Below are 25608 nucleotides of genomic sequence, written 5' to 3'. Positions count from 1 at the left end.
TATTTCGTATCTTTTATAGGTATCTAACCTACGATACTAAATACTATACCTATTATAAAAATTAATATTTTCTGTTTCTTTTTTTTTGTGACTATACCAAAACGTCATGAACACGTTTTTGGCCTTTCCAGTTTTTTATAGTAAAAAAATTTAATGAATCTAATATTTTTTATTCCTTGATTGTCCTTAGTCAACTTTTTTGTTTGTAATTGAAAATTGACTGCAATCTCCAGATTTTAGTACAACATATTTTGAAACAAAGATTGGTTTTTTTAAATGTTTTTTAATATTTTTAATCTCATTTTTGAGTCCATTGTTTATATCATATTCATTTTTATACACATTTAAATGCTAGCTAGCCTCAAACTAATTATCTAATTAACTTATCATTAGTTAACCAATAAATTCATTATAAATAGATTTCCGGGCCAATGAAACTGGAGATTGTAGACTGCAGTCTCTAATTTCTATTTTAATTAATTGAGAATCAAACAAACTAAAATATTTTCTTCTGGCAGGTCTTATGTTCATATTCCATTTTTTTTCTATAATGCATGTCTAGTTAATTTTGTTACATGCATTTGTTTAACTTTGGTTAGTTAAGTAAGAACGTGGTATGTAATACTTTTTAAATTTGGGATGAACTAAAATTAAATTGTTGAGAATATTCCAGAAAGTATATTGTGCCTATTTTGTTTAAACAATACGCTGAGCAACATATAATTTTTCTGCAAAATATGTAAAAAAATGTATAACAATACATTATTACTAGCTGTATTGTATTAATGGAGTTATCCTGAGAAATATAAAACCGATATGAGCAATCCCCCTACGTCGTTGTGTTAGATGGATTGACTATTACCTATTACACCAGTAACAGCAACCTTAAATTGTCCTAATTGTTTGAAGATTTTTAGTAAATAAACCTATAATTTATAGTTATATAGGTAAAACTTACAAATCTTATAATTATATTCGCTGTGAGGAATTCTAGTTCTCTCATTTACAGATCAACAGATGTTACATATATTTTTTATCAATTGATAAATACGTCATGCAATTTCAACATAAATTATTATACCATAACAATTAGTTTTTACGAGAAAATAATAGAACAAAATGTGTATTGTATAACGAATACTTTATCAACCATATCTTATACTTATACATAATAAATAATAACATATGATTTATTAAAATACCAATCAAGTAGAGTATATTTAATAAAATAAAAAAAAAATAAATAATTTAATAAAATAAATATCTAAAAATATTATTGTTATTGTACGTATTTGGAGACACATTAAAAATAATAAGTCTTAAGTTGTCAAATAAGTTTAGAACATTTAGACGTGTTTTCACAATGATATAATATAACATTAGACTTTAAAATTTATAAAAAAATATAAAATATTTCATAATTTATTTTAATTTACTCTGTTCTATGCCAGATGGAATCATTTCATCATCTAATTCTTTGTTAGTAATATTTAACCCCATAGCATTATATCTAATTGGATACGTTAACAAATTTCCTTGGTCCCAAGTAAATAGTTCTTTATTATGCGGATTGTATTGGATTAGTGTAGTGTGTGCAAATGGATTAGTGAATGGTAAATCAACATCGTTTAATCGAACATTTTTGTATAAATCCAGTGCAAATCTAAATAAAAATAATAAAAATTTAATACATCGTAGTATATGGCGAATACAATATTTTTATTTATTTTTTAATTAATTTCATATTTTTATGTTATATAATATATCACCTAATGGTTGTACTCCGTTCAGTTACACTATGTACTGCATATAATACACCGCAAACGATAAACATATCTCCTGCTCGATCATGTTTGATGCTAATATTCCAAGCATACTCGATTTCCAAAGTCACCGGATCTACATGTAGAACAGCTGTATTATTTGAATCTTCCAGACCATAGATTACCCATAAGCCATTTTCTTCGACAGCCAAATCTACATAATTCATTCTAAATATACATAACACTACTGTACTTAGTTCTAAACTGTATAGGTACAGTTGAATTTCGTTTAAAATGAATGATCAATTTTATTACTTGGTTGTATATAAACGATTTTTAAGGTTAGAAGTATTTAAGTATGGGACCGTCAAAAAATTTGTGTATTTGTCTTGTAGAATGTCAAACTTCCGAATTATTGGTTTGTCTTTTTCGTGAAAATAAAAAGAGTCCTTATACATCGCATGACTATTTCCCTAAAACACATTTTTTATAAGAACTAACTACAATATTATTATAATAGTACCTATGTAATTTAACAAATTTAGAAATTATCAATTCTTGAAAATCAATAACTCATTAAATATGGTATTTTTGTAAAAATAATAATAATAAAAATTGATTTTTTAAGAACAAAAACAAAGATACATACCTAGGTATTTTAGGTTAAATAGGAAAGTCGGAAATTTTGAAGACAATTAAAAATTATTGCATTTGTATTAATTTTGTTATTTTATTAAATTAAATCAAAACTCTAAAGATTATTTTAATACTCAAAATTGTTAAATAGGTATATGTTTAATATGATATAAAATCGTGTTTTTTATTTATAATACCTACTGCTGTTTGACGTTCATAAATAAAATCAAATGTTAAGTACAAAATAATAAATTATAACATTTACTCACATGGAACGAGTAACTTAAGGTATATGTTTTTGTTGGTTTATTATCTTTAAACATTGATTTATTAGAAAATTGAAAAAGTGAATTTATCTCGTTTATTGTCATCCAAATTGTTTCATTTGATTCACGTGACATTGGATCTTTCATCCAACTTCCAAATGAAGCATTCGAAACCCTATTGAAAACAGGTTTACCCACCGCATATACTTGACAGTCTGAAATACATATCATTGTTTTAGGTACCTAAGTAAGTTATATGTGGAGCTCATCAATACAAATTATACTCTTAATTTAGCATTTACCTAAAGTTCGATTAGCATGACCTTTATTGGTGACTTTGTGTAATTGTTGTATAGCTAATGGCTGATGGCCCAACAAGTCATCAATCGTAAATTCTTCTTTACACTCTTTTGTTTCTTTTGATTTTGGACAAGTTGGACAGATTACGGGTGGTTGACATATATCGTATTCTCCAATCAACTCGGGAGGTCCTTTACCGAACTTAATTTTATTATTAGGGTCAACATAAGGTGGAGGTGTTACCAAAGTTGGATCAACTACTGTTATGTATAAAATAGTATGTTATTAAATGAAATATTTACAACACTATTTTAAAATATTTACTGTATAAAGTGATGTTTCCAGCTACGATGGCTTCATCGTTTTTGCTCACACAGTAATATGTGCCATTATCATCATCATTGACCGATGATATATTCAGTTGCATTATGAACTTATAACTGGAAACATCTATTCTGGTTATACTATATTTATCATTGCTATCTATAATGTCTCCTTCTCGTTCCCAGTAGTGAATCGCATACGGATAAGCTTCTACTTCGCATTCAAAATATGTTGAACGATTAACTGCAGCGGCCACATGTTGATTTTGCACAGAAATTAGTGGAGGAACTAAAAAAAAAATATTTAAAAAAATTGCATACCTGTTATGATTATAATTTATAATAAATTGATATAACATCAAATATACACTTTAATTTTTAATTTTTAATTTTTCAAGTATCTCGTAAAGTTTTCAAGAGGTAAAAATGTCCAATACGAAAACAAATCTTCATAGCTGAACTTACCGTTAAAGAACAGTGTTAAATAGTGTTAAATAATTTATATATAAATGGTGGGAGATTGTCTCACCATACGTGAATTGTATACCTCACGCGACATCAGTCTATATAGGTAGGTACCTACTGTAGTTTTAATAATAAACATTTACTAATTATTTCAATAATTTTAAATCTGGGCATTTTGTTCAAATTTATACAATGATCTAACAGAAAGGAACAAAATATACATGTTATTAGGTAAGTATACTTACAATGCGTTTCAATTGAATAATATTGTATTGCAGATGGAGCTATACCATTATCAGCTATACATTTATAACGACCCATATGAAGTCTATTAACTTTAGTAATATTTATAGCATTGCCAGTGACTGTCTCCTCTAAAATATTAAATAACAATTATTTTATATATTTTATAATGAAATAACTTGTAAAACAAATTAAATACTTTTAAGAATAACTAACCTCTCCACGATCCCATTGGTACTGTAGTTGTATCAAGTTTTTGCCATACAATTGTAGGTTTTGGGGATCCTGTTGCTACACACCGTAACCTTAAATTATCCCCCTCTTTTACAGTGATATTCTTTAATTCAGAATGTCCAATAATATTAGGAGCTGTTAAAAAATCTGACGTGGGAGTTCCATTCACCGTATAATTATAAGCACTTAATCCTGGTCTTCCAGGAGTACCATCAACTCCTGGTTTACCTGGACGACCTTTCGGCCCAGTTAAACCTAATTGATCAAATTTTAATTAAAATTTTTTATAATATATGAAAAAAATAAAAATAATTTCTAACCTTTTGGGCCAATAGGACCGGGTGGTCCAATTGGTCCCATTTCACCAGGCTTTCCATCGGTTCCATTGAAGCATGTTGCATCCTTTCCGGGCAAACCATTAGTACCAGGAAAACCTAAAGTCAATTATTATATACAAACACATTTCATTACTCTTATGAAATGGGAAATTTAGGATAATAGTACTAAATAACTAATCTCAATAAATATATATAAATTATTTTGAAAAAATTGTTCTAGTAAAATATACTTCAAAGTTATTGCATCGAAAAACGATAAGTATATATTATAAATGTATTATTAATAACCATAATATACTACCTAGCTATGTCGTATATCATTATATTATTATATACATTGGTAAGCTATAAATAACGTTTTCTTAAAAACTTAGTATTTGCACCGTTAGTGAAAGATTCTCTTATAGGTATTCTATGTCAATAAATTACTATTTATAAATTCAGCACAAATATATTTTTTTTATCCTAAATCCTAATATCAACTAAATTATAAATTATAAAATGTACAATACATATACAAACCATCAAGACCATATTTTCCAGGCATTCCATCCAATCCGGGCTCTCCAGGAATACCATCGCGTCCATCTAAACCTAGTTTATTAAAGAAACATATTTTATTTAAGTATTTATTTTTTTTTTTATGAATCTCAATTAAATGTATTTTTCAACATTAATTTTTATCTTAGTTGGAATACAAAAAGTTTTAGTTACCTTTGATATAATTCTGTACAAAACAAAATAATTGTTCTTTAATAATACATTATAATTAGAATATATAATATGGTACCTAGTTGTACCTATGTAACAATGGTGGTTTTACGGGAGGAACAATAGGTGGACCACCTCCCCCCTGGGCCGTGTAAAAATATGAAAGCAATAGAAAAAAATTAATGGGATATGTATGTAAATCGCAAGTATATGCAAAATATTTCACCGTGGATTTACCTTATCTTAATCTCCATTAAATATTGCGTGCATTCGGACGGAATTGATTAACGTATACTTCAATAATAATATGAAAAATACTTAAAATAATCAACGAATAAGATAAAATTATAAGTTATAACATTTTTAAATAAAATTGACATTTTCCCAGAACACATGCAACAAACATTATCAGCTTACTGCAGTTATATTATTATGGGTATTTATATTAGTGCGCCATGGTTGAATTTCACAAAATAAAGTTTATAGACAATGTTTATTTGTGTTACAGAGTATAACCGCTAAATCCAGTGGCGTAACTAACAGCAAATATTTGGGGTAACGAACACTTTTAAATACTTCACCTTCTCCAATAAGCATAATGAGTGATGAGTACCACTTATACGCATAATTTCCTCCTAAATTATTTTAAAATAATAATTATACTTATATATTATTATATTATACTTATCATTATACTATTATTATACAGTTTTATAACACGAAAATTCCGGTAAAACACGATTGCGTACGATTTTTGTCTGCAGCTTTAAAGCACTGTTGCCATTTGCTTTGAACTTATAGAACAGGGGTTACTTCCATAATTTTTTTTTTTATTTTTATTGAATAACTATTTTTTATTATATTATTTTAACATTTAATTATTTTATTTTGTGTACTATATTATTATAACATAGGTATTTATCGAAAATTGAGATTTTTAAGTGGTACCATAACTTAAGTCATTTTTCCAAAATTTAAATTTTACTGATCAAAAATAAAAACATTAATTTAGCAACGATGCACAGTAAATCGTACGCAATCGTGTTTTCAAAAAGAAACATCGTATGCAATCGTGTGGTACCCCGAAAATTTACAAATAACGTATTTTTTTCTTGATAACTATTTAAAGATAAATAAATAGTAAATACACACTGACGCGGATTTTTTTTACTAAATTATATAAATAATTTTGGGGTAACAAAATGATACTCTTGCCACCCCATAAAAATGTTTGGGGTCACGACCGCTACCCCTCGCTACCCCATAGTTACGCCACTCGCTAAATCCTAGGTTTCGCCGACTTTTGTTGGTAAAACCTTGGAACCAATTATTTGGTCAAACCCCGAATGGGCCGAATGATTTTTGTAGTTTGGACTTTTACAAACGAGATTTGGTAAATCTTAGGATAAACAATCAGTGTTAGTAAACTATGAAATTTTTTCATTAATAATTATTATTGTTGAAGTATATTAGGTACTACATTAATAACTAGTTTATTAGATACACACATGACACATTTCTATTATAGCTATATCTTATAACTAGGGCTCGGATGTTGTTGCACTAAAAATTTTATAAAATTGATTGCATTATTGCTGTGAAAAAAAACCCAAAATTGCACTTAAAAATTGCAATAAAAAAATATTTGTATCCAAAAAATTTAAAAAAATATATTAACAAATTATTTTTGGAAATGGATTAAGTCATTTTATTAAGTAATATTATAAAGTTGTATTAGATAGGTTTTAAACGAGTAGATAATAAAAAAGATTCAAATTCAAATTCTCGTCAGTTGTCATTAAAAATCTGGTAAATTGTGCGTCTTCTTATTTTCTCAGAAATCTACAAATAATTTTATCAAAATTTAAAACTTTTTATTTAAACTATTTTTGATTTCTTTTTTTAAAAAAACCTTAACTTACCTTGAAAATTATTGCAATGTATAATCACTATAATCTAACAAAAAAAAAAGTGAAAACATAAAAAAATATATATAATTTCATTGAAACTGACGACAATCAACAAAATTGCAATAAAATTGAAAAAGGGTCAAAAATTACAAAAAGTTGCGCTTAAAATTTGTATATATTAACTGGTACTCGTTTGAAACAAATTTATAACTTACTTAGCAATGAATCTGAACAATAAAAAAAAAATTGCAAATGCAACAACATCCGAGCCATACTTATAACAATAAATTTATATAATAAGTGACATTTTACTGCGATTTACTTCAATCATGGTTATCATAATTTATTGTTATTCGAGTATTGACTTTGGGAATTTTCATTTCGACTTTGATATCGCAGAATCAATAAATTAGACAAAAAGGTACGCATGTGATTAAAGTTGTTCTACCTAATATCGCAACTCTCTATGACTGGTGGACAAGGATTAATAAGGTGTGATTGTATGAATAAATGTATGACTAATAGCTTTTTCCACCAAGGAAACACGTAATACTGGTACAGTTTACTTATAATCGTCCTAGTGTGGGCTGTAGCAAGTGTAGATGAAACATAAAATCTATACTTATCAGTTATCACTGATATATAAAAATAATAAAATATTTAATGGGTATTGTGGACTGTGGTACTTATCATTGCAAAGGGTGCAAAAAACTGATGTAGTGCATTGAGATGAAATATAAAAATTCTACTCAGTGCACATTAATCTTGCTGATGGAACATAAAAATATGCACTGGTGCAGTCAGTGCCGTGTGGTGGAAAACGCTATAACAGATGTAAGTGCCGATCCAAAAATGTATTGCGCAACTCGAGATGCCACAGCAATAGTATCTAAGTCTGTACAAATAAATAATTTAATAATAAAAATAATATACTAGTAATAAATGTACTTAGTACCTATAATATAGTAACACTGCATTAGTATGTAATAATAATATTAATTTATTGTGATAATATAATATAAACATGTGTATCGTGTATTTAATATACTAGGTAGTCATTTATGTAGTATATACTTCAACAATGAAAATTATTAGTAAAAAATTGCATTCTAAGGTTTACCAAATCCCGTTTGTAAGTTTTGTATTTCCTAGGTTTTACCGAAATCAATTGGTAAATGTCTGAATTAAATAAACAAATAACGTACTCCATTTTAAGTTTCTAATACATGTGTCATGTATATGACAGTAACAAATTATGAAATTATTTTGAAATGCTCATTTTTGTTTGTGACTCTCACTTTCTAAATACACCCCTGATTGATGATAACCATAGAGTTTATTTGTGGTATTATGTATTCTTTCATATTATATAGGTATATAGGGAACGTAAAAATGATAGCATACCCTAAGTCAAAATTAGCACCCTAAACGGCCTAAACAATTGTTTAAAAAGTTAGCTCCCATTAAGTCACAAAAACACCTTGAGCTTAAACACCCCCTTGTTCAAATGCCTCGTTGTGCCGATGTTACACCACTAGTCACCACATGCCATAAAACTTTAAAATCTACGTTCTTAATTTTGACTTTCATAGTATGATAAAATTAACTATAGTTTAACAAAATTTTTATTTTGTTATATTTTTTGTCAGCCATTAGGTAGTATTTAAAGTGATTATTAGGGCCCAGATTAAAATGCACTTAAAACCATACAAATATGCTCTAAAAAATAGCCAAAAATGTCTTTCTTTAAAAAATGCAGTTTATCTCGAACATGACCTTAAAAATGCCATTTACATATTTTTTTAAAAAGAATTCGGTATTTTAATTTGGAATTTATCATTAAAATATATTTATTATTTTATTTTTAAAAAAAAAAATGGAAAAATTGGTTTGATGCTGTTATGATGCTGACACGCATATATTTTGAAGCAATATTATTCATTCTAAACATATATATTAATAAACACGCTAAATTTGTATAATATATTGAACAAATATGCATTAAAACCATAAAAATGACCCAAAAAAATGCAGAATAAAATGTTTAGCTTGTTTACCTTGAAACACTCGTTACATGAAACGAATTATGTACTTAAAAAGCATTGTCTATGATCAACTAAAAAAAGATGCACTTTACATTGAAATCCGGAACCTAGTGATTATAGTAATTGATTCAGAAAAAAGCCAAGTGGAGCAAGTTACTTTTTTCATTCCAATTCAAGTCTATTTAGCTGATTTTCATTACTCGTTTTTATCATAGACGTGCCGTGGGAATGGTTATACGTCTTATTACAACATGGGGAGTCAGAGACATAGCCTGCAGGATTTTATTTCGGTGGGGGAGGGGGTCAAATTAAAAAAATCATCATTGTAAAAAACTAACTTTTTCATTCCACTCAGATTCTAAAAAAAATGTCGTCTGACATTTTTTACATTTCAGGGATGGGGGGGGCATGGACCCCATCTGGATACGTCCCTGCGTGGAGTTCCATGCGAGTCATCACACGTGTCTCTAGTTCCCTACGGCGTGATTCCTAGATATACAGTTACGGGTCACATACGGCGAGCCGAGCTACGCACTATTTCGTTAGGTAAGGTTAGGTTTAATGAGGTTTAGTAAGGTTTAGTAAGATTTAGTGAGGTTTAGTGAGGTTAAATTAACTAAATTTTAAATTAATTAAATTAACCTCACTAAACCTTACTAAACCCAACGAAATAGTGCGTTTAACCTAACGCAGTTAGCCGGTTCAAACGCGAGCTTGAAGAACTAGACCTCTCAGGTATTTAATTTCCTGACCAAATAGGCCTGTCATGCACAATTTACAATAATTACGGAGTATGTGTGAGCAAAGCTCCATCGCGTTAATTTTTAAAAAGCCCGAACATTTGGACAGTTGCACTGCTAAATATGATAAGTTGATGGAACAAACTTTTTAAAATTTTTAATTGTTAAATAAGTTCAATCTAAAAATGTATGTAATGTATTAATCTAAGAACACTAAAAATTAACAAAATAAAATAATTATAATCAGAGTGCAATCTATCAATGTATGTAAGATGTAACGTATAAATCTAGGAACACTAACAAAATTATAATATAATGCTCGAAAAGCGATACCTAAATAAAAGTTTACGTTTTTAATTCTTTGATACTTAAAAAACATTCTTAGGAATTAGCTAAAAATAAAGTATTTTGTATTAAAATCCGGAACCCAGTCATAACCATTTAAAATTTAGTTTAACAGAACGGACCATGCTGATATACACAGTCCAGAGTGCTCTAAATAGATGCCCTAAGAAAATCGTCAAAAATAATAATATTTCACCAGATCAGGCCCATTGCACAATAGCATAGTGTTTCAGTCCACCACTATGAGCAACTGCCCCTATACTTAAATACTGTTAACATTGAATAGGTGCCTATATAATCTAAGTCTATGTTATATTGTTATGTATAAGAATTTTTTATTTCAAATTATACACATCAATCCATCGATACTTTATTTAATTAGTGGTTGTACCTATAATATTTAGTTGTTTAGCCTAAATGCTAAAAATAAGTAATTGCCCAATACCTAAGCTATAGTATAATTACAATTTTGAACAAAAAAATGTTGATATATTTTTATTTTTTTTTCATGGCTTTAAACTGGGTATCGTCAGAACTATCGAACTATGGAAGATTTTTATTATTTTAAGTATTAACCATATTAATTTATATTACATATGAATTATCCTTACCAGGTGCTCCTGGAAAACCAGTTAGCCCTCTTTCTCCTTTTGGACCCACCTATAAATAAAAATGTCTTAATAATACGTTATAAAGTTGATAATTTTCAGAATTAGTAAATTGGGTCCCAAATGACCATAACAAGGTAAATTGAGTCCCGGGAAAAAAACAAGTAGTAGTTAAGTTGGGTCCCGGGAAAAGAAGATTGTAGGTAACGCCGTTTCGGCTACTAATTAAAAAAATAAATGTTATTATTGTTATCATATGTTATATGCTATATAAAATGAAATTGCATTATATTATATTATTATATACTTTATTTATATTGATTAAAAATATTATAAATACAAATTAATAAATAAAAAATGAATTTAATTATTATTATTATTATACTGGAGAGCGTACTATCAAATACACCAGTAATGTTATAATCCGATTTGAGTTTATTAAATCAATAATAATTAAGTTTTTACCGAGTAGATACATTATATATTATATTAAAATTTAATATCATTATAATGAAATTTATTTTTTTTATTAATTTGTATTTGTAATATTTTTAATTAATATAAATTAAATATGCAATAGTATAATCTTATGAAATTTAGTTTTTAGATTTTTAATTAGTAGCTGGGACTTTTTTTTCGCGGGACCCAACTGACCTAGCCCCATAATTTTATATTACGTCAATTAAGATTGCATATAGCACCTATACGAACCGGCCCTGGTAGTCCCGTAGGCCCTTTTGGACCTTCACGACCCATTGGACCATCCTGACCTGGTTCACCTATAACAAAAAAATCATTATTTTATAGTTAAACATTTTATAAATAAATTTTGTTTTATTAGATATGATTTTAAAGACACTTTAATTATCCAAGATCTATCTTTTTTAGTTGAAAACAGTATAATATTCTACAATATTTAATAAACATAAATTTAAAAGAGATGAATTATGTTAAATTTATCCTATGGACTATTTGGCACTATTAGACTATAAAAATAACATAATTATTTTATGGTTTAAATATTAGTGAATTATTAAATAAAAAGATATTATTTTAAGCATTTGTTTTTCATTTTTAATAATCAATAAAAATAATCTGTGTTTAGGATAGATATAATTTTTTTTTTTAAATAAATCGTATACCTTTGTTGCCTGGTAGTCCTCCCGGACCGATCTCCCCTCGAGGACCTATGGGTCCCTCTTTCCCAGGTGGACAATAGTCTCTAGTAGATGAGCAGAAACCCTGAAGAGCAGCTACCTATAGATTTTTACCGTTTAGATATTAGTTTAATATTTATTATATTAACCATAAGCACTGTATATTTTACGTATTGGATGTGCGCTATGCACTCTCTCTGTCTCTTACTGGTATCCTCGAGTAGGCGTTGAGCCAATACCATTCCTCTTTGGTGCCGTTTGGTGGTTCTCCCTTAGCGTTGGTTTCTTTTTCAATAATAGGTCGGAAATTCGGATTGATGAATTCCACTTTTTCTCCGCCACTTTCGGTCTTTGAAGATACCGAGTTCTCAGCGATATCCACATTCCGGCGAGGCCGATGGTTCGCCGCTGCCTCCAGTGCCGAACACTTGATGTCCACTTCATGTATGTACTCGTACAGTCCATACAACAGTACGTATTGGATCGTTATGACCGCGACTAAGCACACATTCGGGAAGTACTGCATGATTGAACGCACAATTTTAGGTCAACAGCATAGACTCAGTTAACATTATAAGTATTTAAAGAATAACGAGGTCCCCCCAATTCGGTGAAACAGTATTCGGCACGCCCGAACGCACACAGTGACTTAATTAGACACTTCAATATAGTAATCTCCCCCATATGCTACACTGCAATCTGTAGCAGTCAACGATCCCGTTTTAATCAGACTCAATTAACGGTATGCTCTTTTAATTGAAACTAATTACTATAAGAATCTATGAATGATTAAAATCTCAACACTTGACCGCTGTATCAAGACGCATCAACCGTGATATGCAGCTTATATTAAATATGCAACATTGCAATAACGTATATATGTATATGTATATTGTATATATTTGAAGACGTGCTTAAATAATGGAAGGAAAAAAATTCAATATGAATTTAAATATAGCACAAAATCTGACATATGATTGTATTTTCTATATAATATAATATGTGTGATAGATCATGTAATATAATATACACGTACTTGTTATATACATTTATTGATATTCGATATTTTCCCCCTGTAATGCAGTAATTCCCCATTTCCATGTAGGTATAAAATAATTATTCATTGCAACTAAGTCAATTAAAATCTATCAAATAACAATTCTTATTAATGCAAGTAGTTAAGTTGTAATAATTGTACACACTTTAAGTAGTACAATATTTATTGATTTATTTGTTGATTAATTGATATTTTATGAAAATAACTTCTTTAGTCTATAATTATAAAACTAACATTATATTAGTAGAATGTAGATACATATAAATAGTGCAAATAATAGATACTTAATTCATTGTTTCATACATTTTTCAAAATTTATATTGTATGTATATCAAAAAAAAAATTGTTTGTAATAAATTGTTAAATAATTTTAATTTTAAAACCTTACTTTTTATACTGAATTCTGATTTAACTTACGAATGTTGCTGGAAGCTTGACAAAAGTAATATCTAAAATACCTGAATTAAAAAAAAAAAGTAAAATTTAAATCAATGAATAAATACATTAGTAGAATAAACACCACTTACTATTAATAAAATAGATAATTTTATCAACTATTATAATATATTAGGTAGGCACTAATAAAATTACTAATATTAAAAAAAAAAAAAAAATGATTAAAATTGCTTTGATGAATACCATGTGCTGATTGTGCTGATCGTAACTCGCCATTGAGAAGGTACTTGAATTGAAAATGTGCTAAATTTGAATTCATTTGTTAAATCATTGTAAACAAAAAACGACTTTTGAACGGTTTCGAACTAATTTTAGAGGACTTTTTCTGACTACTAAGTTCCAGTAATGCTAAAATTGTAGGTATGGGGGCTCTCCACAGTCCAACCCGCAGGATTATTTATAAATTATAATAGATATAAATATATATAGACATTTATTAATATATAACATATATTATTATAAAATTTAGGCCTCTCAATAATAACCCATGTAATTATTCAATCCTAGTTGCGTTCATGTAAATCCCTACTCCTAAATCTGGCATTGAGTATATTATATGTGTGCCAAAAGCAACTTTCCATTTTTTTTTTTTAGCTCATTAAAATATTAAATTGGTTTTATGTATTATATAATATCCAACCCCACATGACATAGGTTATGTTAGGTCATATTATGACAGGGCCAGCGTTAGGGGTGGGCGACCTGGGCGCTTGTTGAAAGGGGGCGCCTCAATGATATAATGTTAAAACTTATAACAATCAAGGTTTAGAATCTTCTAAATAATCTTTTTTAAATATGATTTGTTGGCGTAAGTAAAGAAACCATAAAATCATGGCACTTGAATTTTTAATTTAAAATAAAACTACTATTTATATGAGGAGGGGCGCATATTTGTTTACTCGCCCAGGGCACCAATGACTCTACTGCCGGCACTATATTATGACGAAGAAAAAGTTTCCAGGGGGTTTAAAAAAATTGGTCTGGTTATATGTTAGCACCCTGCATGATGCATGAGCGTAGTTTGGTATAATTATCTGTGAGGGCTATGTAGCCATGTAGGACTAGAAAAATGTATTCTAAAAACGCATTATGCATTTATGCTTAACTTGAAATAAATGGGAAGAGATCATTTTTGAGAAAAAATAATTTATACATATTTAACTCCTTCTTGACCTGACATTTTATTTCATATTACATAAAAGATAATTAAAATTTTTGAACTTTAAGTAAACATGTTTATGAATTTATGATAAACTAAATAGGTAGATATAATATCACTAATATGTATCTATGTATAAATGCAATAATCGCCAATAAACATTACATTGATAATATATTTGGAGTCTTGATGAATTTTAGGGAATGTTACAAAAACAATTAAATCTATAACTTCGGATAAAATATTCTAAAGAAAGTTAACACAGTGAGAGGGCTACAAAAGTTTCTGTGGAGTCTATATCATATATACATATCATGCATACTACGCCCATACCCTTTTTTAAAAACACAGATGTTGACATTGAGTAAAAGAAAGTAATTTTAAGATATGAGACCAGACTTAATATAATATTATAACAGTCTATGGTTGCGGATCTCTATTCATATATCCACATACCACCTTACAGATTGAAAATGTTCATTTAGTTATAACTTGACCAAATGTATCCCTTGATTTTGCTTATGAAAAATGTTTACGTTATTTTACATGTAAGGGATTATATTTTATTAGTAATTACAAAATTAAACATAACCGCAGCTCACGTTTCATCACTATACCCAATACATTTTTAGTAATTTAATAATAATTAATAAGTGAACAGAAAATCATCCTAGACAAAATGCAATCTGACATTCTGACGTTATTGTACATAATTAATGTTTTGTACGTTATTATATTGTTTGACGTTTGTGAATTGAGTTCAACACATTTTAAAACATTTGATATCTTTAATTCTTAGCTTGTTAATTTATTGAGAACCTTTTTTCCTGCAGTTCTTGGCTATATAGTGGCTACATATTTTTAATTTAACACTTATAACACTAATATGCAGCTAGCAGCACTCTAATCGCTGACTACCCCTGTCACAGCCTATAGTAATAGGCATAATAGATTCATCCGCCCATAAGGCCATATTATATAATGGACTATTTTGGTATAATAGTTCTGTCTTCTATGGTTCTATTGAAATAAAATTAGAAGTCCACGAATTTTATACAGTGTGGACTGTGGTTATATGTTTCTACTGGCTACTTATAATAAGTAATAAATATAAATACAGATTTCACAGAATATACACAACCATGATTACTGATTGGGTGGTATTAATTTACATGACTAAAGACTAAATAGATCTATTTAGTCATGTTAAATTATTATAGTGGCGTTTAATAATATTTTGTATGATTTAGCGTTTTAGACATTTTACTATTTTAGTACATATTGTTATTAGGACTATTCGTGATTATATCGTGTGACGATCTTACAATAAAAACTGTAATACCCCTAAACGGTACAAGTGTCGTATACCCGTAAACAAAGCGAAGCGTAGTATTACTAGTATTTACCATTTAGTATTATGACAAATTGACAACTTGCTTTACTGTTGACTTCAGGAACAGACTAACAGAGTTCAGACACTGTTGTTGTCTGTTACAGAAATACTGAATAAATGATTACACTTTAGTAGTTAAGTACAACTACAGATATACAGGTTTACCGTACACACGTAAATACGAATAAGTTCACAGGTACCATAAATTGATGTAGGATTTTTATTAATCTGTTTAGATTTGTATGTAATTTGTAATATATTTGTTATTTTAATTAGTTGTTAATGGTGTCGATGACTTTATACCAACAGTGTATGAAACGGAATATATTTGTATGTGACTAGAAACTTGGAATTGATCAGTTGGGTAAATATTTTATTGTTCCTTATGTAGCATTTTTAGCGCGAAATTTAATTTTAGATAAGTATTTAAAATTCTATTAATTTCTGTAATACATATAGTGTAAATCTTTACTGTTAGTTTACATTTTGAACATTATTTTAGTATCTTACATGAATGGTTAATGGTTATTATTTATTAGTGAAGTACATAATATTACATCTACCTATTTAACTATAGTAATTCTAGTGATTCTGACTCTAATAAATCTAAAATTGTATTTTACTAGAGTAATTTTTACATAGGCATCTTTATATAATACACAATTAATAATAATTCTTTTTAATTCCACATACCTATATTGTTTATAACATAATAAGATAGGTACACTTTATAATTGTATTTATTGCCATTAGAATTTAGTGTAACCTACTTGTAAATTAAAATGTAAGCCTCGATTAATGATACTAGATAATAATAATAATAATGATAAGGTTATTAATTAATATTTTTTCTTCACATAGGTAGGTAATTGCAAAATACAATTATTATACAGTACATGTTTTACTACTGTTTAGTTTTTAGTATTATTGATTATTTAATAGTGCGACTAGTACGAGTGAAAAGCCAATAGAGAAAGAAATACCTCATAATGACTGTTGTTACTTTACCGACTCAGTGATTAAAATGATTAAATAACTTACAATTGTTTTTGTGATCAAACAATTTTAACCTCTTTATGTGGATCATTAATATCATTTATTTCTACTTACAAGTCTTCTTTTCAATCAGAGTCTATCTATATAAATATATTACATTTAATTTATACTATTATGTTTTTATTATTACAAATACATGAAAAATACAATTTTGTAGAAGAAAAACAATAAGTTAATAATGTAACATTTTTACAATCTATTATTAATATTCTACAGATAAAAAAGTAAAGATGCATCGAAGTATAGGTAAGCGAATTCGCATGGATGATCCTCCTCCAATGGAGTATGATGTTCCATCTACACCTGGGAGTTCTATTCATCCAAGCCCTATGACACCTAGTCGATCAGATTATCAAGAACATTACAACCCTTATGCAAATTATCATAACTTTCAAACACCAAGGTAAAAAAACAATGAAAAAAAAAATTCATTTAATTATGATGCTGGCTACTTTCTAGATCTGAAGTATTCAACATGGACCATTATCAAGAACCTGGAATGTCAGATAATAATTATGAACAAATGCCGGTTATTCAGCCGCATCAACAATCACAAAATGTAATGACATATGAAACACCTGCTCCTCATGTTTCTCCATCTATTCATGAAGAAATAAATACACAAGAACACCAATCCCCCCAAATGCCAGTTCATGATGCTATGTCTAATTTACAATTAGACAACCAAATTCCATCTACAAGTGGTGGGATTATTGATTCACCTAGTGGTGGTATTGTTGATTCCCCTAGTGGCGGTATTGCTGATTCACCCAGTGGTGGTCGAGTGACCAGAGCGAGAACTAGAGGTTTTATATACATTAATTAATATAACGCATTAAATTGATACACTTTTATATAATGTGTTTTGTTGTTATAGGAGCACAATATCCACCTCAAAGATCTACTATGTCACCATCTCCACCTCCAGAAAAGAAACCAGAAAAGCGTAAACCAGGAAGACCTCCTGGTAGACCTGCAGGATCAAAAAAGCAGCAAGTTCAAATACAACCTGTGGATTTGCAATTAGAAAATGATGGAACCTTGTATGGCTCAATTAGAAATGGCCGTGTTTCTTTACAGGTAAATTTTTATAGTTTGTGTAAGATTTTAATTGTTTATGATGGAATGATCATCATATGTGTGTATAGAATAATATCACATATGTGGTCAAAAACAATGTCAACCAGAAAGAATGTATAATAATTATTATAAATTATTGCCTATACATATTACTCAATGTATATACTTAATACTCGTGTCTCAAAAAAATACTAAAAGTATGCTGATTCCTTAATTCTGTTAAAAAATACTATTGTATGGTAGATTGATTCGCAATAACTTATATGTGTTGACAATAAGACGTCTAAAATTTGAATCCAAAAAATTTTACTTGTCTATGCTACTCTATTACTATCTTACTAGTATGATATTTATTTCATAATAGCAATTAGCATTAACTCAACATTTCGCATAAAACTGATTTCATATTTTTGTAGGTATGGCCATGTCCATTTGGCCATATTCATTAAAGCACCTATGGTAATGATCATTATTGTTTATTATGATAAAATACCAGGACGCTTTTATGTTGAGTAACTTAAGACTTTTGAGCTTAGAGTGTACTAAATCGTTAGGTATGTCTGTATTAAATCTGTTAAATTTTAAATTAATGATTTATACCATACGAAAACAAAATAATTCTATTCTTTGATATATTTTTGCTACCAGAAATCACTTAAAATTTTGAGGATTATTTTATTTTATCAATTTCAAAAATTGTCATAGTTTCACCACTAACAGGTGTCATAGCTTCAATTTAAAACAAATTTTTTCCTTACTCAGCTCAGAATCCTAAATTTATAAAATGTTTATTAAAAAATATATATTTTTATATTAGGTCACTGTTGATGATTGGATCGAGCAATATAAAATGAACAGAGATGAAGCACTTCTAGTATTGATGCAGTTCTTTATCAATGCTGCTGGTTGTAAAGGTGTCATTACACCAGCAATGTCTGAAAATATGGAGCACGCAGCTATTATTAGAAAAATGACAGAAGAATTTGATGAAGTAAAATAATTTTCTTAAATATTTATACATAACCATTCTTATACTGTTTGTTTCTTTTTTAGGAAAGTGGAGAATACCCACTTATTATGAGCGGAATTCAATGGAAAAAATTTCGATCAAATTTTTGTGATTTTGTTGGTCACCTTGTAAAACAGTGCCAATATTCTATTATATATGATCAATATTTAATGGATAACATGATATCACTTTTAACAGGTTTATCTGATTCTCAAGTTCGGGCATTTAGACATACAGCTACACTTGCTGGTAAATTATCAACTCTAACTAATTAAAAATTTTATTTTACTCAATTTTCATTAAATTGCAGCCATGAAATTAATGACAGCGCTTGTTGATGTCGCTTTAATTGTGTCTGTAAATTTGGATAATACTCAACGTCAGTATGAAGCTGAGCGTCAAAAAGCTCGAGATAAAAGAGCAAGTGATCGTTTAGAATCATTAATGGCTAAACGACAAGAACTCGAAGAAAATATGGATGAAATTAAAAATATGTTGACATATATGTTTAAATCCGTATTTGTTCACAGATACAGGTTAGTAAAAATAAAATGAAATCGTTCAAATAGATTAACTAAAATATATAATTATTACAGAGATACTTTACCGGAAATTAGAGCAATATGTATGGCAGAAATAGGAGTTTGGATGAAAAAATTTCATCAAAACTTTTTGGATGACTCGTATCTAAAGTATATTGGTTGGACTTTGCATGATAAAGTTGGTGAAGTACGGTTGAAATGTTTACAGGTAATAATATTGTAATATTACAACAATTATTGCATAATTTAACATCTCAATAATCTCATAAACATTGCCTATAAGAAATAGATAAATGATTAATTTTGTAAATTTACAACATTAATATGTTCTACATTTATATTAATTTAATCAAAAAAATAAATTAAAGCCAAGATATTTATAAAATATATAAGAAACTAAAATGTTATTTTGTTTTTATTTTTGTAGGCCTTGCAACCTTTATATGCTTCTGAAGAATTGAAAAGTAAATTGGAACTTTTCACAAGTAAATTTAAAGATAGAATCGTGGCAATGACATTAGATAAAGAATATGATGTTGCAGTTCAAGCTGTCAGATTAGTTATCAGTATTTTAAAGTAAATAAAATATTTAGTTTTTGCTTTAACTTTTATTTTAATTATCTTACATTTAAGGTGGATTGCATAAATGTCTTATTGCGACTTGCTGATCCATTATCGTTCTGTTAATCATTAATAGTTCTGTTAATAAAATTTAGTGTTGCTTGAAAGCCTTATAGTGTTTACCATTAACATATCATAAAACTATCAATTACTGGATCTGTAAACTATGTTTCAAATTTTAGTTTGCTAGTTTTCAGATCATTGAAATATCATAGATGTTTTCAATGTTATTGGTGGTTTCATTGATTAATAATTTAATATTTTTTGTACAACACTAGAATAGTTCTAACTCCAACTCAACCCCAAAAAAATGTTTTTAAGATATAATTAATGGTTATTGTTTATGAAAACAAGTTTAAAAATAATAACAATTTTCAATCGTTGTTATTTTTATTTATTTAAATTTATTTAAAAAACAAATATTTATTATTTAGTTATTAATTTTTTTCCAAGTATAATATCAAATAACTTTCTCAATATCTTATCTATAATTCTCGCAGATTCTTTGAAATTGTCCTATCAGAGAGACGCGGAAAATATTTTGAGAGTCGCTACTTAATGCGATCAGCCCTTAATAAGTTAAAATATTTTTTGTAATATAGACATCATCGCGATATCTTATCAGATAAAGACTGTGAGCATGTATATGAACTTGTTTATTCTTCACATCGTGCCGTAGCTCAAGCTGCTGGAGAGTTTTTAAACGAACGTTTATTTAAACCCGAAGAAGATACAAAAACTGTGAGAACAAAACGAGGAAAAAAACGTTTACCAAATACACCTTTAATACGAGATTTGGTTCAGTTCTTCATTGAATCAGAAGTAAGTGGTCAAAAATCATAATTAATTGATATATTTTTTAATGTTTAACATTTTTTAGTTACATGAACATGGAGCCTATTTGGTTGATTCACTGATAGATTCTAATGAAATGATGAAAGACTGGGAATGTATGACAGATTTATTGTTAGAAGAGCCCGGTTTAAGTGAAGAAAGAATGGATGATAGACAAGAAACAAGTTTAATTGAATTGATGGTGTGCTGTATTAAACAAGCAGCAACTGGAGAAGCACCTGTTGGGCGAGGACCAAATAGAAAGGTAGTTAGTTCTTTTATTTAAAAAAAATATTTAAACCTTCTTTTATGTTTTTATGTTCATATACACCATCAAACATAATATTTTTTTATTAAAATTTAATAAATTCCAAATTCAAATATATTTTAGTAAAGTATAATTGTAATTTAATCAGATGTTGATGTTTTTTCATGATGGAATACTAAAATGTATTTTATATTATTTTAAATAGATGATGTCAGTAAAAGAAATTAAACAAGTTCAAGATGATAAGCAACGACTGACTGAACATTTTATAAAAGTGTTACCTCCTTTAATTGATAAATATAGAGCAGACGCTGACAAACTTATTAATTTGCTATCAATACCTCAATATTTTGATTTAGATATTTATACAACATCAAGACAAGAATCTGTAAGTAAATTTATATGAATAACTTTCTTTACTAAATCTTCATATTATATGAACTTTATTTTTGATGCATTTTATTGTTACTTTAGAATTTAGATTTATTACTTAAAAAAATACACTTGGTAACTGACAAACACCAAAATGATGAGGTTCTTGAAACTTGTGCCAAAACTTTAGAAATTCTTTGTTCAAAAAACAACTCTACATTAGCTACTAGATGTAGTGTTCAAAAAAGTACACTAATGGACACCATTACTAATAAACACAGAGAAGCTATGGATGATTGGAACAATCTAATTGAAGGTGTAAGTAAATAAATTAATAGATGAATTATTTTCATGAAATATTAAACCATTTTTTTCAATTATATTTATTATTTATTCAATCTTATAAACATTATTTTTAGAATGAAAAACCAGATGATGATGAAATCTACAATGTGGTGAATAGTATGAAGAAGATTTCTATATTTTATTCATGTCATAACTTGGGGCCTTGGAATTTGTGGGATATAATTTTTAAAGATTTAAAAATGGCCCATGAAGGTTCAAAACCACTACCAGAAGAAGTAATTTAAATACTAGTTTAAATTTTAAAATTGATTATTTATCATATTATTTTTTACTTGTTATAAAAGGCAATCAAATATAGCATTTCTGCATGTATGTTTGCTACAATGTGGGAATTACACAGTGTTGAAAATGTTTTGGAAAATGGACGTAATGAAGATATAGAAGAACAAGTGGCTCAAGTAAAGACTAAGCTCTTTGATTTCATGGATGTTCTTCGAGGAATTTTGGCACATTCTGCTAATCCTTTATTCAAAGAAGAGGTATTTTTATTTATTGTGAAATGTAGAAAATTAATTTTTAATAATTATTGTTTGAATAGGCTTATATATCAATTTGTGACTTACTTGTCGTTTTTTGTAATCAATTGGGCGTTAAACATTATCCAGTTTTGGGAAATCTAATTTATGATTCTGACAAAGAACTTCAAGATTTATTGAATAATTTTATTCAAAAAAATGTGTTTGTTTATGAAGAAGAAGGTGATTATTATATTAATTGTTTTTAAATGTATTTAGTGTTTAAAAATATAATTAGACTAGTAAATCCAAATTAATAAACAGGTGTACAAGATGAACATTCAAAAATTGAAGAACTACATAAAAGAAGAAACTTTTTAGCATCTTATTGTAAATTAATTGTGTATGGGATGATACCAGTTACTTGTGCAGCAGATATCTTTAAGCATTATGTCAAGGTATGAAATCAAATTCTATTATTAAATTATTAAATAGGAAATGATTATTTATTATCTTTTTATTTTTAATATTTAGTCATATAATGAATATGGAGATATCATTAAAACTACAATTGGAAAGGCACGTGAAATTAATAAAGTAATTTGTGCAAGAACTATGGTTGTCAGTTTAATCACATCATTTAGAGAACTACAAATTAACTGTGGCACATTCCGTATATCAAGATCTTCTCAAGAGTTCAGTAGTTTAAAGGTATAGTCTATCTATGATTAACATAACTAAATTAAATTGACTGAATTTTTTTTTTATATCAGGAATTAGCTAAAAGATTTGCCTTATCATTTGGATTGGATGCATTAAAAAATCGTGAAGCTATGGCAGCTTTACACCGTGAAGGTGTTTTATTCGCTGTAGGTACTGATGAAGGAATTGCTCAAGATGATCCATCAGTACCACCTCCACATGTTGCATTTTTGGAGATATTAGCTGAATTTACCAACAAACTACTTAAACAAGATAAACGCATTGTGTATGGATATTTTGAATTTTTAGTATTCTATAATTACTTATCCTAACTGTTACATTTACATTTATAGTCTCAACTATTTGGATAAACACATAACTTCAGCAGTCCCCTCAAGTCGCAGTGAAGATTGGCAGCCTTGGGTCATTTATAGAAACAGCTTAATGCATGGTGATGCTGAACCTGGACCAGTAACTTCACGGCGGGCGTACACACGGAGAAATAAAAAAGAAACTTGTAAATAAACCATTTAATTATATAAAATATAATAGAATTTAAATATTGATAACAATTAATTTCAAATTTTATTTTTTAGACGATGATGAAGATGATGAAGGGTCTGATCAAGATTTTGGGTAATAAAAACATTACAGTTTTAATTAAGCCATATATTTTATATACTTAAACTACATTTGTTTTTAATGCTTTAGCATCTATGCGGAGAATTATTTTTATTTGTTATATTTTTGCGATCATATTATGCTTTTATTATTTTTAATTTATTAAATTTTCAATGCTAAATTTTTTATTTTTTTCAGTTACTAAGTTTAAGCTGTTATCACCAATGTCATCATGAGTTTTTTATGCACCGTTGCGTGTTCCTATTTTGTATTAAAATATATTTTGCTACCCAATTTGTGTTTAATTTTATTTTTGAACTTAGTTGATTTGAATCTTTTAATTTATAATTACTTTTAAATGAATATAAATAATGCATGCATTTTCAATAAATGTGATTGATAATAATTATAATAATTTATATTTTGGCTATGTGTTGTACAGTTATTTTTTTAAATTAAATGTATAGAAAATATTATTTTCAATATGCATGTAATTTAGTTTGGAATTTTAAGTTATATATATATATAGTATTTAATCAACTTTATGAAAAAAAAAAATGTACTTATTATATTTTATATGAATAGTTAACTTACAAAATGTAGTAACCCTCTCACTTTAGTACCTTAAATTATTATAAAATGGTAAGTGGTAAAATTGTAATTTTTATGCAATTCAAATATCGTAATACTTCAATGATAATTCTAATATTTCATAATTAATCAGTAATTCATATTATAAAAATGAATATTAATTATTTCTTGTTTTGTTTTTTTATGTATTTGGCTTATTGAGTTTTGTTAAGTAACTTCAATTGACTACTAAATATTTTTTTTTTAATATAAATTTTTATCAGATAAAATTATTGCAAAAACTTGAATTCACACCAATAAAATGACTAGTTGGAATCATAAAATTGATTAAACTTTTTCTTTTACCAATGTTTACTACTTTTTGATACTCACAGAACTCCAAGTATACAAATTGAAGCACCATTAAAGAAAAGGAGATCAAAGATTATTAAGTAAGATTATATAAACCCATATGCTCTTCCGCACATGTTATTTTAATAAATATATTTATATTCTTCATTTAGATCAATAAGATCACAAGATAGCCGCTCTGAATTGAACTCTGATGAAACTAATTGGTCAGACAGTACTGTAGCTGGAGGCTCTCGCCCAACACGCCAATGCATAAATCGTTCTATACCATATCGTTATATCCAAGAAGACGATGATGACGATGAATGATGAAGCATAACAATTTTAATAATTATAAACCCAAATTACCATTTATTTAAGATGTATTATTAGTTTTTGTCAAAATCTTAAAAATATAATACATTAAATCAGTACTGTCTACTCTTGATAATAGGGAAGAAAAGTCAATTTTTTTTAAATACAGTTTGTTAGATTTCAATTTTCTCAGTAAAATGCTAAAAAAATCTCATTACCTGAATAAAAAATGATTTGATATTTTTTAAATTTTGTAGCTGAACTACATAACTTAAAATCAATTGAATTTCTCTTTCG

At 27.8% G+C, this 25608-nt stretch overlaps 2 protein-coding genes across 7 annotated transcripts; one reads left to right on the top strand and one right to left on the bottom strand.

Annotated features, from left to right (window-relative positions):
* Positions 1 to 1189: 1189 nt before the first annotated feature.
* Positions 1190 to 12702, bottom strand: LOC107165471 (uncharacterized). 4 transcript variants are annotated; one of them, XM_089224085.1, is made up of 14 exons: positions 12293 to 12696; positions 12070 to 12184; positions 11639 to 11706; positions 10931 to 10979; positions 5091 to 5162; positions 4551 to 4664; positions 4213 to 4485; positions 3999 to 4127; positions 3290 to 3577; positions 2968 to 3225; positions 2669 to 2880; positions 2079 to 2236; positions 1770 to 1991; positions 1190 to 1663 (listed from the first exon to the last, which is right to left on the bottom strand). In XM_089224085.1, the coding sequence occupies exons 1-14, from the start codon at positions 12608 to 12610 to the stop codon at positions 1423 to 1425; spliced, it is 2517 nt and encodes an 838-aa protein (XP_089080211.1). In that variant the 5' UTR covers positions 12611 to 12696; the 3' UTR covers positions 1190 to 1422. The 4 variants fall into 4 exon arrangements, 3 of the variants coding, with proteins under 3 accessions (XP_089080211.1, XP_089080214.1, XP_089080212.1); XM_089224088.1 differs by having other exon boundaries at positions 12255 to 12463; XR_016191065.1 differs by having other exon boundaries at positions 1436 to 1663; positions 1770 to 1977; positions 12293 to 12702.
* A 3461-nt stretch (positions 12703 to 16163) lies between these two features.
* On the top strand, positions 16164 to 25428 carry SA1 (stromal antigen). Of its 3 annotated transcripts, none has more exons than XM_015513744.2 (24): positions 16164 to 16345; positions 16426 to 16513; positions 17422 to 17608; positions 17665 to 18011; positions 18083 to 18285; positions 19103 to 19276; positions 19339 to 19543; positions 19605 to 19830; positions 19891 to 20044; positions 20264 to 20412; positions 21060 to 21279; positions 21338 to 21556; positions 21765 to 21947; positions 22034 to 22249; positions 22351 to 22512; positions 22582 to 22776; positions 22836 to 22995; positions 23077 to 23210; positions 23287 to 23463; positions 23526 to 23740; positions 23808 to 23971; positions 24051 to 24090; positions 25041 to 25097; positions 25170 to 25428. In XM_015513744.2, exons 3-24 carry the CDS (start codon positions 17436 to 17438, stop codon positions 25324 to 25326), a joined length of 3930 nt encoding a protein of 1309 aa, XP_015369230.1. In that variant the 5' UTR covers positions 16164 to 16345; positions 16426 to 16513; positions 17422 to 17435; the 3' UTR covers positions 25327 to 25428. The 3 variants fall into 3 exon arrangements, 2 of the variants coding, with proteins under 2 accessions (XP_015369230.1, XP_089078758.1); XM_089222632.1 differs by having other exon boundaries at positions 16164 to 16360; XR_016190817.1 differs by having other exon boundaries at positions 16165 to 16345; positions 24274 to 25097.
* Positions 25429 to 25608: the final 180 nt, after the last annotated feature.

This window comes from Diuraphis noxia, unplaced genomic scaffold (genome assembly GCF_037042655.1).
Source record: "Diuraphis noxia isolate RWA-SAM2 unplaced genomic scaffold, SU_Dnox_SAM2 contig0003, whole genome shotgun sequence".
In the NCBI taxonomy this organism is placed as follows: Eukaryota; Metazoa; Arthropoda; class Insecta; order Hemiptera; family Aphididae; genus Diuraphis; species Diuraphis noxia.
Note: the sequence above shows the minus strand (reverse complement) of the source record. Positions and strands in the feature narration are given on the sequence as shown.

Excerpts from the sequence above, each read along its gene's own strand:
- LOC107165471 (XM_089224085.1), bottom strand. The coding sequence starts at position 12,610 with ATGCAGTACTTCCCGAATGTGTGCTTAGTCGCGGTCATAACGATCCAA. Across the intron at positions 4,665-5,090 it reads TGGAAAATATGGTCTTGATG|GTTTTCCTGGTACTAATGGT; the intron begins GTTTGTATATGT and ends AATTGACTTTAG. Across the intron at positions 1,992-2,078 it reads AATCGTTTATATACAACCAA|AATGAATTATGTAGATTTGG; the intron begins GTAATAAAATTG and ends ATGTATATTTAG.
- SA1 (XM_015513744.2), top strand. The coding sequence starts at position 17,436 with ATGCATCGAAGTATAGGTAAGCGAATTCGCATGGATGATCCTCCTCCA. Across the intron at positions 18,012-18,082 it reads GACCAGAGCGAGAACTAGAG|GAGCACAATATCCACCTCAA; the intron begins GTTTTATATACA and ends TTGTTGTTATAG. Across the intron at positions 22,513-22,581 it reads CAAAACCACTACCAGAAGAA|GCAATCAAATATAGCATTTC; the intron begins GTAATTTAAATA and ends TTGTTATAAAAG.